This window comes from Malurus melanocephalus, unplaced genomic scaffold, assembly GCF_030028575.1.
Source record: "Malurus melanocephalus ecotype Western Australia unplaced genomic scaffold, MMel_1.1 scaffold_219, whole genome shotgun sequence".
Classification (NCBI taxonomy): Eukaryota; Metazoa; Chordata; class Aves; order Passeriformes; family Maluridae; genus Malurus; species Malurus melanocephalus.
Window position 1 is genome coordinate 686,018 of NW_026623451.1, and position 15,403 is coordinate 701,420.

At 47.7% G+C, this 15,403-nt stretch overlaps 1 protein-coding gene across 1 annotated transcript in view; it reads left to right on the plus strand.

Annotated features, from left to right (window-relative positions):
* The first annotated feature begins 206 nt into the window (after positions 1-206).
* The window catches only part of TPCN1 (two pore segment channel 1), a 40,527-nt gene continuing 25,330 nt past the window's right edge, over positions 207-15,403 (plus strand). The window contains exon 1 of the mRNA XM_057374203.1: positions 207-391. Coding sequence (XP_057230186.1) covers positions 280-391 — 112 coding nt within the window. The 5' untranslated portion in view covers positions 207-279. The remainder of the gene's footprint in view (positions 392-15,403) is intronic.

Below are 15,403 nucleotides of genomic sequence, written 5' to 3' on the forward strand. Positions count from 1 at the left end.
TGCGCCGGCGGGGATAGGCAGCCCCGGCCTCGCTTTGTGAGCTGAGCTTGGCTGAAATCCACCGAGCCCGGTGTCCTGCGCCGCTTTGGGGAGTCAGCTCGGTGCTTTTTGGAACTGTGGTGTCCGGAGATGGGCGCACGCACTGCTGTGTCCGTGTGTCCGGCAGACCGCCCCGGTGGAGGACTCTCCCGGGAGAGGTTCTGACACCAGCGTTTGCCAAGTGGAACTGGAAAAGGTGATCCTGGGAGCTCCGTGAGCAGGAGCCGCGGAAGGGACGGGATGGCTGTGAGCATGGACGATGATGTTCCCCTCATCCTCACCCTGGACGACAGCGGCAGCGGCGCCTCAGCCCCTCTGGATGACCTGGATCGGGAGGAGCTGCCTAACGAAAGTAAGAGCACTTTGTCATTCCCTGCCCCATGTCTGTCTCTTCCCGGTGCCTGCCAGGACCTGAGAGTCCCAGAGCTGTCACTCGGTGTCCTGGGGCTGTCTGATAAAAGCAGGTCAGGAAGTCGCWTGTTGTGCTGCTCGTTTGCTCTCAGTTCCGTGTGACACAGCACAGGCTGGATGGCCCCTACAGTGCCGTTTCTAACACACGATTTTGTGATTTCCCTGCAGCAACCTGTGACCTTAAGCCCTTTCCTGCACRTCTCATTCCCTTGGCACTGTCCCACTGCAGTTATCTCATGTGGCATTTCCCCAACACCATAAACATCTGCCCTTTGCAACCCTTGTTTTGTCTATTTATAGTTTGCATTCTGATTTTTGCAAGAAGGGAAGTGTTGATAAATCCCTTCCCCATCTTTATTGTGTTCTTATCAAAGGACCTGCAGTACTTTTAGACAATATATTCATGTTGGCCCCTGCTGTTTAGTGGGGCAGAGCCAGCCTGTGAGCATTGGGAGGGGGAAAACAGCAGCCACCATCCCTCAGAAGCTTTGCTTTTCTGTTCAAGCCTCACCCTGCAGCAGGTTGGCTGTGGCCAGCAGCTGTGTCTGAGTGTTCAGTGAGTTTCTGGTTGGTGTTACACCTCCCTGGAGGTGTCTGAGCAGTCTGTCCGGCTCATCCCTGTGACTTCCAATTGACATTGCAGGTGCACACACACTCAGGTCTTGTGATCCTGTTCCAGCCCTTGCTGCCACAGGCTGAACATTTGGAACAAATGCATCATTTCCTGGCTGGGCATCCCTTTTTTCCACATTATACCTCTGTGCCATGCTGCCTCTGAGATTTGATTCCTCTGGCAATAAGATGGGTTTCCTTAATTTTCTCCTTCTTGACTTCTCCAGTCAGGCATTAGTTTTGGATAATCAAAATTCTCCCTCCCCCCTCCTACTCCTCTCCCACCCCACAATACAGATTCCTGACTAAATTGCCCAGTTGACTTTCTTTAAGCTCTGCTGCATCCTTACTTCATCCCATCTGTTTGTCTTTCAAAGTTTAGCTCTCTATTTTTAAGTTAAATAGAAGAGAGATTTCTTCCTCCGTCCACGGGGGTATTTATAGGATTCCTTGTGACTAATTTTAATCACTCTTCCCTCTTTTCTTTCCCCCGCCTCCCATCCCTTCAAAGAAGAAATTGGGTGAGGCTTAACAATTGCTTGAAGCCAGCACGATTGTGTTAAAGCACARGCAGGAGAATGAATGTATTAATAAACAAAATTCTCCACACTGAAATACAGGGAAATTGTTTAGGGACCAATTTTGTGCTGCTTAAAAAGACCGCTGTGTGGTTTTTGAGAACTCATTTCCTGGGCTCCTTCAAATGAAATGTCTCTTATTTTGCTGTATGTTTTAATCGCTGTTAAAGTTGGATTTACTGCAAATATAAAGAAATATAGAGCTTATGCTGTGGAAGTGATAGGGRATGATATGGAGCCTTCTGAAGGCAGGGTGGGATGAAGGATTAGGAGGGGAAGGCTGGCATCAACAACTTGAAAGGCACRTTTATCTCTGGGAAGCGGGAAGCTTAAATCAGGGAGTGAGCACAYTGACACCAGCCCTGGCAAAAGTAAGCTTGTTTAAAAACCAGGACGTGCAGTCCAGCTTTTCCTCTTTGCCTGCACAGAAAATCTGCTGTGAAATGCAGTAAAAGTTGTGTCTCGTGGAGGCTGTGAGGGATCAAGTGTGTCCCCTCTGCTCTGCCTCCCCTGGGCTGCTGGGGGCTGAAATGGCATTAACAGAACTGTGTGATGCCACGTTTTCAGTCAGAAGCTTTTCCTTTCCAGGGAAAAAGAGTGTGTTGGAAGTCCTTGTCAGGGTAGAGAGAGCCTGCCAGGGTGCTGATGAGGACATGGGGACATGGGGACAGGGAAGGTCAGGAGGCTGTTTCCTTCTGGCTTTGCCTTCCTTTTGCCTCAACTTTCCTAATTGAATATTCAGCCAGAAACTGGAGGAGCAGCTCCCTCATTAGTGTGCCTGACCATCATCACCTCCAAGGGATTCAGTGGGAGCTTGAACACAAAGCTTTTGCTCAAGTGTGTCCCCAGAACAGGCTGGGACTGTTTGCACCTCTTCCAGGTGACACTGGGGGTCAGACAAAGTGTCAGTCGCTGCCCTTTGTTCAATCACATGTTTGAGGCTGACAATAATTAAATCTCACTCTTGCTTTGTGTTCCTGTGTGCACAAACTCCTCTAAATTTTAATCCGTTCTCCAGCCTGTCACAACCATGTCACTGAATGCTGTGTACTTGTGTGGTTCAGTGTGTCAGTTCTCGTGTTTTTTAAGGAACTTCTTGTGCTTTTAAATTAAAACAAACAAACAAACAAAACAAAACAACTCTATCCACACTGTGGCTTTGTTGCAATCGGGTCTTTGGATAAATGAATTTGTAGTTTGGGRTTCTTGGTGTTGGTTGTCTGGAAATGGAGACAAGTTTCTGGGTTGAAATAAGTAGAAAGAAGGTTTTCTGAAAGCAAGGCTGTAGCAGATGTGAAAGGAAAGGACTGAAGTGCAGGAGAGAAATCCTTTCCAAACCTTGCAGGAGAGTCCTCTCCTGGATGAGTGGATGTCTTGGGGTTAGAATAAAAGAAAGCYAAAGGAGAAAATTGTGTGGAAAATTATATTCTTAAAAGAAAATGTCCAGCTGCAAAAATTAATATCCCAAATCCTCCAGCTCTTAAGCATTTAATGAGAGAAAATACTTGCGTGGGGAGAAATATTAAACTCTGCCTTGCTCAGCTTGTGCTGGGATACAGGACTTCCAGGGAGCTCTTGTCTGCAGCCACCACAAAGGGTCAGAACCCTAAAAAGTTGACAGGAATTCAGACTGCATCCAGRAAAATGTGATCCTTGTGGTGCTGCACTGGGTAAGGGCTGGGTAATTTCTCTTTCCAGCTCCAGYAGCTGAAGGAGAGAAGGAGAAGCTCTTGCATCACCTCAGTAATGAATGTGACGCTGCCCTTCCCTTGCACCTCTTATCTGAGCATCTCCTTACAAACTCCAATTATGCTCCCTCATACCTGCCTGAGGGGAATGACTAATAGGGAACTGAATTTCTGCAGAAGGCAAAAAGTGGAGATGTGAACCTCCCAAAATCCTGCTCTGAGAGTGASGAAAACCTGCCAGGGTTCAGTGCTTTCCCATCCCTCCCCAACTCCTGGGAAATGTTTGAACAGAGTTCTCAAAATATCTCCYGAGTGCAGTGTCTGTTTTCCATCCACAAAGGCAGCGTGGATAGCCTTGAATCTCTGGGACAGTGTCTCCTTGAGCTGCTGGGAGCTATAAACAATAAATGAGTGCACATTGATTTATCCGCTATTAGATCAGATACGAGATTCTCCTTTGCCTCCTGCATGGAAATTGCTGCAGCCTCAAGTAGAGTTTCAGTGTGTTGGGAGCAGAAGGTACAGCTCTGAGTGTTGTACAGGGAACAATGGGATATTGTCTGTCTCCCCACACAATGGGTGATGGCAGGGGGAAAGAAGTCATCTTTCAACTCGGGGTTTTTACAAGAAAGCAACTGCATCTGCTGTTGAGTAAAAACTAATTATTAGGGAGGTGGGGGAGCAACTGCAGCAGCCAAGAGCRATGTTTTCTGGAAGGATTTGTTGGAAAATGGGAAGTTATCACTTTGAGTGAGGTGCCTTTGTAATCTGAACCTTCTGCTGCCTGAGGAGTGAATTGTCAGGAGAACCAGAGGCAGCCTGGCCTTTTGGGAAGGGGAATTATTTACACACATACCCCTGTGCCTGGCACTGCTGGGAAGAAGGTGGCCCAGTGTGTGTGAAGAAAATGAGATTTATCTGCTGGTGAGGSGTTGGAGGGGCTGCCCCAGGTGTGCTTGTTGAGGAATGTGGGTAAGGAAAGCTTGGCTGTACCTGTGTGTGGGGTGTGCTGGGCTTCCCAGAGGGCTGGAAAGAGCCTCTGCCCTTGCACTGGGACAATTCCCTGATGGAATTCCAGCAAAGCTGTTCCTTTTGTTACTGACTGGTGGAGACTCATGTGATGGTTCTGAACACAGTCTAATTACAGCATTAATGGATGTTTTAGACACCAAACTTGTGGTTTAAAAAAAAAAAATCCTTTACTAAGCCCCAGGCAGACACCTGCTTTTGGGAGTGGCCCAGGAATTGGGGCAGTTAATGTTTTTTTATGGTGTGTGAACCTCCTGGAATTTGATGTRTTTGGTAACCAGTGCAACCTGAAGTGGTTGAAATCTCTTCTATTTGGATGTGATTCCAGGACAGGTYTGTATTGGCAGTGAGAGTCGAATCTGTCCCTGTGCTCCACAGCTTCAGCCCATCTGGTCATGGAATCATCTCAGACAATCCCTGAATGGGATTGGAGGGGCCTTAAAGTTCATCCCGTTCCACCCCCATGCTATGGGGGAGATTTCCAGCTGTAAAACAAGTATGCAATTCCTGAAGGGCTGAGGGGACAGAGGATAAACACCTGACCTTGGGGGAAATGCTGCAGCCACACAAACCCTTAGGAACTGTGCTTCTGGTGGAATCACTTGGATTGCCCTGGAAGCATTCTGGCTTTGCTACCTTTGGAGGACAAGAGGCATTTCAGATGTCAGATTTAATAAATCCTTCAGGATCTGCAGGTTCTGCTCCTTGTGTGGAAGCAGGGCTTTCACAGGGGATTGTTTGGGCTGGGCACTGGTCTGAAATGCTGTAGCTAATTAAGGTGAAGAGATAGGGGATGAGGGAACAAGCCACTGCTTGCAATGGGCCTGGCAGATTCCAAGGTTTCTGACAGCCAGGCTCTTAAACAGCCTTTTGGATTATCTGGTGGCTTTCTTGGATGCTGTGCAGGATATTTTCTCATGTCATGGCCCCTGGTTCTACCAATTTGCCTTTAATTAGTTCCAGCAGCAGTGCTGCTGCTGCTGCCTTCAGAGGTGAAGCACGGCCAGAGCACGGGGCCTGGGATCTCATTTTGGGAAGCAGTCAGGTTCTGCTGCTGGAGCACCRGGGGTAAATCAGTTAATGCCACTGTGGGATCTCATTTTGGGAAGCAGTCAGGTTCTGCTGCTGGAGCACYRGGGGTAAATCAGTTAATGCCACTGTGGGATCTCATTTTGGGAAGCAGTCAGGTTCTGCTGCTGGAGCRCCRGGGGTAAATCAGTTAATGCCACTGTGGGTCACAACCTCACCTGGAAAATGCTGGTTCTACCTGGGCTGGGAGGGGAACAGGTAACCTTCATTCCTTTKTTCTGAAGAGCTGCTGCTCTGCATTGCTCTGCATGATTCGTTTCCCTTAATGTGCACCTGCTTAAAATTTATAGAGAGCAGAATTTTTTCCAGAGCATGAGTGGTGGTTTTGTGGTGGATTGTTGTTTATGCCTCTGAAAGTCTCATTTCTCTGACCTAACAGCCTTGCATTCTGCAACTTCTGCCAGGGCTCCTCTAATCCTTTCCTGGCCTAGATGACTTATAATGAATGTTTTAAGCAAGCAAAGCGAAGCAAAACTGCCTCCGAGATGAGTGAGGGGTGAAAATCTTGGAAAGGGAAGCGAACACCCAAAACATAAGGAGATTATTGTTTTCTCCTTCAGTACAATTCGTTTCCCTGGGTGATGAGCTCTGTAAGCTCAGAGGAAGGAGGGAAATGCAGCTTTTTAGAAGATGTTTGGTATCTTTCACTGTGATAGAAATAGTGAAAAATATGTTTCTGCTCTAAGCCATCCTCTGGAATCTCACTTGTGCTGAGAATTCAGGTTTTAAGGCAGGGCTGTGCTTCAATAYTTGGTAGAGCTGGTTCTTTTCATCCAGGAGACACAGCCCAAAAGAAGTTTTGTGTTGTCCAAAACTCAGCAGCTTTGTGTGGAGCCATTGCTCTGTGGTGCCTGTGGAAGATCCACGGGCACGGTGCAGTACCAGGAGGTGTCGAGGGCTGCAGTCATTGTGGGTATTTTTTCCAAGCTTTCCTTGTTTTCTGCGCTCTGCAGGAGAGCGGTTGGCACAACGCGCACATTGTGTGTCTCACAGTAGGATGCTCTGTCAAACAGAATCTCAGYGCTCTTGACTCTTTCACACTGTGGGGGGGAAAAAGAATTCCCAGTGATTTTTGTCTTGAATTCCCCATGCTGTTCGAATCTGAGTGGGTAACTGTGTCTGCAGCGTGGAGAAGACTTGGGTTAGTGTTCCATTAGCCTGGAGTCAAATGGTTCTTTCTCCTTTGTCATCTCCTGCAGCTCTGGGGATGGAGATGGAAATCAGGGAAGATGCTGCAGAGCGGGGCAAAGAGTCTGGAAGCTCCTCACTCCCTTCCTGAAGCTGGGAGTGATGACCTTGATGCTTTGAGGGAGGGAGCCCTCTTTGTGTGTCTCATCTCCAGCACAACTCTCATCTTTCTGGGGTGAAAGCAGAAGAACAGCGTAGTTTAAATGTTCCCTCCCTGAGCTGATTGCTTTCATTGGGAAATGTGGGATCAGGGCACGTRTTATGTCACCAGAGGGCTCTGGTTTTTTTTGAACAGGTGGTCCTGGAACTATAAAAGATGTTAAGGAGTTTGAAAGTGTTCGAGCTGTGATTTTAAATCGACAACTTTCCAGCTCTAACCGGTCACTCCTCAGCCACCACAGCTGACTTGGAAACATTTGGCTCAGGAAGCGGAACAACAGTTGGAAACAAATAGCGATTAGTTTTTTCATGGCTTCCCAGGGAACGCGTCGGTTTGTTCGTTTCCCCCCTCATTTTGTGGTTCCTGTGGATTTTTAAGGCACTGTAGAAGCAGGATGCTCGCTTTAGCCAAGCCTGCGTAYTGGCAGATTAAAATGAGCAAAGGCTGAGCACGCTGAGTTCACTCATCATAACCAATATGATGCTTCTCAGAACTTCCTTTGCCCTTGGTGTCTTCACCGAGGAATCCTGCCTGCTGCCGTCAGCCCCCCTGCGTTGAAATCCCATTTTACCCATTTGAATGCTGTAAGAAGTGCTGTATAAACTAAACAGGAGCATCTGTGAAGTGGTTAGAGTTGTTGTTGATTGCCTTTTCCTTATTGCCTTCAGGGGATTTAGGCTCGAATTTGCTGGAAGTAGAATTTATGAGCCAGAACGCTCCATTTCTGATCCTTAAGCTGGGAAAAGTGCGGTGAATTCGATCGGCCTTTCTCTCGCCTCCCGTGTCTCCAGCTTTTGATCTGGACCTCGCAGGGCTCTCTCCCCGTGTCTTTAACATAATTGCTTTTTGCATGTGGAGAGGAAGSCTGGTTTTCACGTGGCTGCTGCCTTTATGGGGAGCAGTGTTAGGATTTCACAGCAGTTCTGTGGGGAGCTCCTGCACCTGTGCTTTGTCTGGGAGAAGGGAAAGGTGCTCTGGTGTTCATCCCCAGCAGCACTGGGAGCTCAGGGAAAGGTGCTGAGGATGACTGGAGGAGCCTGCWGTGGTTTGAATCATCCTGTGGGGGTTTGGAGCATCCAGCACTGCTCGTACCATCACGATCTGGTGATGTCTGTTTGGAACAAAAGGCTTTTCTTTCCCTGCTTTCGTGGGGGAAGAAAATTCAGGATGTGTCTCTCTGATTCTATGGGGCTGGACACCTCAGCAACACTTGTGTTTCCCTACATAATCTGTGTATTTCTGTAATATCACCTGGCGGTGCCTGTGTTTTATTCCAGCTGGAAATGTTTTGCTGAGAACACTTTCACTATCCTTTGTGGATTTGGGAAAGTTTATGACACAACAGCARAGTGGCCTGGATTTCACTGGAAATTTCATCCATTTCACATAAATATGTTGCTGCCCTTCATTAACCAAATGAAGAAAKCCCTGGAGAATTAAGACAATGATCAATCCTGCAGGTGAGAGTACTGAGGAAAATTTTGGCATTTGGGTCAGGGGAGTGAGGTGACCAAGTCAGAGCCCCTTCCTTTCAAACAGAAGGCTGGGTGCAGGACCTTATCACTGGTGGTTGCAAAAAGACTTTAAAACATCAAATATCATCTATATTTTGAGGTAGCGCAAATTCATAGAAAACAAAAATGTGAGTGGAAGCTTTAAAGCTGTTGGAGAGGCAGAAAAATGTCACAGTACTGGCATGCATGGGCTGGCTAACACAAAAGATATATAGATATGTAGATAAATATATGGCAAATGAAGAAATAGCAGCTGGGAGTGGARGAAAATCATGAAGAGAAATGTGGTCAGCAGTTGAAGGTGCTCTAAAGGACTTGAGAAATTAAAAAAAAAAAATTRTTCCAGCCTGTCAGGAGTTCAGGGTTTAACACTCCAACAGTGCTACAGGGAAGCTMACAAAATACTGAATGTATTCTGAGTTTGCTGAAAAGCCAGGCGACACAGTCATGATATGACTTATTCTTCTATTCCCACAGTAAACAGAGATTAAACAGCTGATTCTAAAGGTTGGCATTTCAAAATCAGCAGATGACTTTTGATTCCTAAGGCTGCAGCTGAGGCAGTCTGGATAGTGCTGGGAGAGTGACTTTCTTCCAGCCCCAGAAGGTGTTTTGCACCAGGCAGGAGATTGCAGGCCAGCCAGCCACAATTTCCAGGCAAAATAATGGGAAACCAGCAGTACCTCTTCTAAAATCTGGATTTAAAGGATGGGGTTTTTTTTTGTGTGAAAGGCTTTTGAAGTCAAAGTTTTCCATTTTCTGAAGAAGTGCTTCTGTCTGAGGGCTGTAGGACTGGAAGTAAGGACAAGTTGAGGGAAAATCACCTGTTTTGCAGATGTCAGATGAATGGTTTAACTCCTTCCTTCCTCTCCAGCCATTAATTCAACCTCCAGTTCCTGCCAGCAGCGTTTTCCACCAAATGTGCACAAGTTTTTTATTCTTAATGGAGAACAGTTCCACAGCACTCGAGGCTGGGGTTTTCCCTACTCTTTTACATGTGTCTTCCTCTGAAGTTGGCAGCTTCTCTTTCCTGGCTGAGGAGATGTGGCAGTGTCGTATTTCAAAAGAATCTGTGTGCTGGAGTCCTGTTCTACMACTGCAAAACACAATTACCTCCTTCTTACTGCTGCACCACAACAAATAACTTTAATTGGTCTCACCCTGTCGTGGTAAGATGTTAAGAGTTTGTTATTTAACTTTTAAATTTATGTCGTTTTCTTGCTATCCCTTTCTCTTTCAGGGGGAAAAAGGTCAGTGAGGCACGTTCCTTATTACTGCCTTCTTCATTCTAGTCCTGCTCTGGCCATGCTGGAGGTTTGTTACCCAAATTAATCCTGGTTTCTCCCAGAAGGGAAGCTCTTCCTCTCTCCTTCCCTCTACTAACTTTGTGACTTCCCCGGAGAGCTGCTGGCGGCTGGAGCTGGCAGTCAGTCCTGGCAGCACACTGCTCTCGTTAAAAAGGCCAGATTGCAGCTTAATCAAACATCTTTCCAAACTGCATCAGGGAAATCCAAAGGCTCTGCTTTGGAGAATTGAAATGAGGAACGTGCTCTTAAACTGCTGACATTGTGTTGTTACTGACGCCAGAGCAGATCTTTAATGTGTTTAAAGCAGGAGGCACTGGTTTCCCTTTTTGGAAGAAAAAGAGGAAATTCCTTCATGTAACAGGATATGTTAAAGAAATGCTATAGCTGAGRGGCTCTGCTATTTTCTCTTTCTGTTATTTCCTCAAAAATTATGAATTAGAAATGTGTGTGTGTGTATTTCATGTCTGGCCTTTCCTTCTCTGCCTTAGGCAGTTTTCTYTTTTATTTTTCCTTTTTGGTTCGSTTCAGCAAAAACTTAACTGTTTCCAATTGTTTTTCCCATTCATTAGTTGTTCCATGGGGCCTCTCAATGACTCAGATATTTAATTCCAGCTCTGCTATAATTTTATCTCAGTGTGTGTGAAGCCTTTGTTGCTGTGATACGATCGGACTGATGAGATTATGGAGCATATTGGCTGCTAAAAGGACGGGTAATGGGAGTTGTAGGTGATCCTTCTGTTGTGGCTTTGGCTTCTCCTTTTTGTGGTGTTGTGGTTCATTGGTTAAGATAAGAAATAAAGGATGTGAAACCGGCAGCAATTTGGCTTAGCACAATTGAGATTCTTAATTATCGCTTCCTAATGCAACCTTTCCTTTCATGAGACTTTTACTGAATAAAATTGCTTTGGATTGACTTTGCAGCTCTGTTAAGAAGCAGGAACCCCTGTGTTACACGGTTTTGTGTTGAAGCAGTGCATGGTTCCAGCTCTYCCTGAGGTATTTCATGGACTCTCCCTTGCAGGGGGATTTAATCCCACATCTGTCAGGAAGCAGCTTTGTGGAGCAGGGCTTAGACAGGGGGTGGTTTATATCTGTCAGTTCATCTTCAGCYGCTGAAACTCTCCCTAACCTAGTTATGGATCCCAAACAGCCCAARAAGGAGGATCTGCCCCTCTGCCTCTTGCTGCTATGTATTCCAGAGTGAAAGTTGTCCCAGGATCAAACACTTCCTGGCCAAAACTTCCCACATAATATTTCAAGAGGAAAAAAAAAGCCCAGAGTGACTCAGGGATGAGATCAGAGGAGAGCAGGTGTCCTGGAGAGAYGAGGCAGTGAACTGCACAGATGAGGATCTCCAACCAGCCCAGCTTGGCTGCTCTAGATAGATAAAATTACCCTCATCCTTATTTTCCTGGAAGTCTTTAATTTTATTTTTTAACTCTTCCTCACAAATGTGTCTGTCTGTCCCCAGCAGGGTGGTGCAGGAAGTGAATATCTGAGTGAATCATCGTGGCACTTCTCCTGAGCTGCAGAGCGAAGGGTTAACCAGCTCTGCCTCGCTCAGAGCAGGAGCTGGATGGAGCCAGGGCTTCTGCTGGGACTAAACCATTTCCTACCACGCTTTAGCTCCTCTGGCACCGTGTTTAGCTCGKGCACCGGAGCTTTCACATGTGTGCAGTGCAGATGTTAGCAGGGATACAGTGCTCCCCTAATTAAACAGCGCTGGGCTCAGGCTGTTTTCCATAGAAGCAGCTCGGCAGCACGACTGAGAAGAGGCAATGATAGATAAAATGTGACTTACCATGCTGAGGGACATCTGCTCCTCCTTCTCGAGGATTCAGCTCCCTGTGGTGATGCAGGCACGATGTGAGCTCGTGTTTGGTGCTGCAGGAACTCGCTGGATCCTYGAGTCAAGGCGAGGGCGGTCGGCTCCAGTTGCCTTTCACCACTAACAGGAAGTGGCAACGTCCGTTTGTTTTTTCTAAAAACTTCCCTRTGTTAAATAAGAAGCTGAAGTGACTTTATTTGTTGAGCTTCACAGCAAGTGAGTGCTGTGAGAATACAGCAAGACAAAGAGCCCCGAGGCCTTTGCATATGTTTCTGCTGTGCCGTTGTCTCTAAGGAAGAGTGTGACTCAGTTATGCTGGCTCAAAATATTCCGAAGTAGATTATTTCTCTTGCAGCAGAAGGGCTTGGCACCGCTCTCTGTTGGAGATGCCCTTTTTTCCTAGGCAACAAACTGACAGCAAATTGTTCAGACTTCCCCGTGGCTGTTCTCTTCCTTCCCCTGACACARGATGGGCACCGAGACATTTTTGGGCTGCAAAGAGCAGTTCTGCAATGCTCCCCTTGGCACGGTGCTGGACTGGCAATCAGGCAGCAGAGGCAGTGATTTCCCTGTCTGTCTCTCTCACCTCTGAGATGTGTGGCCAAGTGCCAGACCAGCTGTGCTTTCCAGGCAGCTTCCAGCTTTTTTTCTSCGGGGTAGGTGAGCCTGGCCTTGAAGAGATGAACACACATGTGTTCGTGTCTCAGTGCTTGGGAGGAGCAGTTTCTTGTCAGCCTCYTTGGGCAGGGAGGGCAGATTAATCCTCTTGAGGTTAAACTCCATGGCATGTGAGCCCTTGGAAGGGAAAATGCCATCATTGGTGCTGGGGCAACTCCAATACTTGACTARAATCTTTGGGACTGAACGTGCCTGCACAGCTTGTGCTGGCAAGGGTAGGCATCTGCCTTGTTTCCATGTTTTTTCATGGATTTGCATCTTCTGTAGCAAGTGTTCCTTGTGGTTCAGCTGCTGAGGGCTTGCCAGGAGAGAAGATTGCTTCTGGAATGCTGTCCTTCTTCTCCTTGTCCATCCTGAGCACAGCCTCAGGGAGCAGAGTCATTGAGACAGCCAGAAACCTCACCCAGCACCAGGATCCTGCACTGGGATGGGTCTTTGTGTGAGCTCAGGAGATCCAGGAACCTCCTTTGATCCTGCTGGGATCTGCCTCCTTCCATGGGCTCTTGGAATGCCTGGTTGTGAAAGCTTGGGCTCTGTGTCTGGGTTTGGGAATTGCAGATTCAGTGAAGATGGTGGGGGTCAGAAAAGGAGGGATTGTGGCAGTGAGGGATGCAAAGCTTGGAAAGAAAAGAAAACTGAATTGTGCCACAGTTACAGAGTCATGGAATGGTTTGGATTGGAAGGGACAGACACTTCCCACTGGAGCAGGCTGCTCCAAGCCCCATCCAGCCTTGACCACTTGAACACACACTGGTGTTCACACTGGAGCTGTCCAGACCACATTCCCTGGACAGTTTGACCTTTCCCAGCTGCAGGAAGTGATGCCTTCCTTCCTGTTCTCTCCTGCTGCTCTGTTTGGTGAGTCAGGGACCTTGCAAGGCCTTGTGAATGAAGGTGTGTCCTGTCCCTGAAGCCATGTGTCCTTGGCATTTCTCWTTTTGCCTGTCAAGAGAAACACATGGAGCTCACTGGAGCAACTTGCATGTTACACCTGACACCGACTCCACATGAGATGTGTGAGCAGTGTGAGTGACAGAATAAGGATATTTTTGCTGATTTAAGTCACTTTTGCCTCCACATGTTTTGCAGGTGTGCCTGCTAAAACAGCAATATCTGGGCAGGGTGGCAAGCAGCATCCAAACCGCCCTCAACATTTAGGAAAAAGCCCTGGGAAGTTCAGGAAAGGCTTTGGAGTCAGCCATGGAGCCAGTTAGGGAATCTCAGTCTGTTCTGATGYGAGGCCATAAAGAGTGTGTGCTATCTGGGAAGCAGAACATCTGGCAAACAGGCTAATGAGAGCCAGACTGGGGGAGCTCCGAGGCAAATGCAAGAGCTACCCTGTAGAGTTGGTTTATAACTCTTTGAATTTGTAGGAGGTTACTAGTTTGTTGGAAATATTATAAATTATTATTTATTTGAACAAGTGCAGACACCAAAAACCCAYGGAATTCCAGAGTGACTTCAGTGGGACATATAATAGCTGGCTGGGAAGGATGATTTATCCCAGGCTCCTGTGGATGTTTTCTATCCCTTATTCCCCTCTCRGCTCTGCCCTGGAGATCCCCCATGGCTGCATGAGCTCCTCCAAATGAGAGGAGTTTGTTTGCTCTCAGCCCACGGAGAGTTTTTCCTTCCCCTAAGCAGGGAATTTGTTTTGCAGAGGGAGAGGTTTGGGCTCTGGAAAGTTTATGCTCCTTYTCTTTCCTCCTTGTTTTTTTGTTTTTTATTGTAATGATGACATATGGAAACTATTTACACAGGAGCATGCTCTGCTGCACTGAATGGAAATGCTGGAGTCCCGGCAGTCTCGTTCCGGATGCCTTGTGTAAGCAGCCAGCTGGTTTTGCTTTTCCTTTTTTTTTCCCCCCCCCTCTTTTTTTTTTTCCCCTCCCTCCCTCTCTTTTCAGGGAACGACTGGGATAAGTCACACAAGTGCAAGGAAGGGAGCTTTGCCATCTGTGACCGGCTCAGTTCGCTTCCTTTGTCGCGCCCCTTGCGCCGTGAACTTCACGAAATGTCTGTTTTCTTTTTTGTGCTGGAGATCCCTCGCTGTGCCTGCTCAGCACTTTGCCTCCTTTCCCGTTAGCTGATCGTGCTCRCTGGTGAGCAAGTTGTGCTAAATGCCAAAAGCGGCGAGCGCAGCACACGAATCCCCRCTCCGCCACCACGCCGGTGCCTGGCGGCTTCTCGTCCCGCAGCCAAACCTCCCCAAAACTCKCCCTKGGAAACACCCAGGGAAAGGATCTCGCTGAGGTCTGAGCCACCTTCCTCAGAGGGGAGGGGAGAAAACCGTTCSGTTCTGCAGCCGGCAGAGCTTTTGTGCGGAGCTTTCCCCCGAGGAAGSCGCCGAAGCGAGGAGCAGCTTTCGGCAGGGAGGAAGGGAGGAACTGCAGCCGTGGCCGGCTGCGAGCGCCAGCGGTGCCATGCAGTGGAGGGAGCTGCCTGCCATCTACTTCGAGGATTCCGGGAGCCCCGTGGAGAGATCCTCCTATCTCATTGAGCTCCATACTGATGGTAAACGCCGTCGGGGATGCGGTGCAGCACGAGCGGAGCCGAGCTTGCATTAGTCTGTGTCATTGTTATCATGGGAGCAGCTGAGGAAATTAGCTCGCTGGAGGGCTGCCAAGCACACAGTCAGAGGGCTGCTCTTCAGATTTAGTATTATTTTTATTATTATTTATGACCCAGATGATGCTGTTGCCTCAGGGATGCTAGATCAACCTTCTGGTACCTGATGGGGAAGGAGCTGATCCACAGAATGCAGCTCCCCACTGGAACACTTCAGTGCGTTTTCTGTTGGCTGTGCCCGGTTTAGACAGCGGGAGAGCATCTTGATTTCTGGAGTTGTTTTTTTGGTTCTGATTTGCATCTCTTGAGTGCTGCTTTGTGTTTGCAACCTCGGTCTCAGAGCTGGGACAGCTCTTCTATTTCAGCTGCTGTGGGAAACACAGAGAGGGGTCCTGGTGCTGGTTTTTTTCTGGGATGTGTCTTTTCCTAGTGCTGGTCCTTTCCAAAGAGGTGAATTTTTGCAAAAGAGCTGCTTCAGGGTTAAAAGTGATTCTGGCATCTTTTGGCAGGGTCCAGTGTGTTGGTGTTTAGCTTAGTGCTACAAACCTTTGCTGTTTTTATGCTCTTAAATTTTATTTATTCTGTAACGTAAWGTCCAGGTTCTGATGAAGTTGTGCTCCTCCCGTGAGTGTTAAGCATTAAACGTGAAAAGGTTTTGCTCTCAGGCTGCAGTTTGAGGGAGTCTGCCTTTTTGAGACACATCCCCAGCAAAAG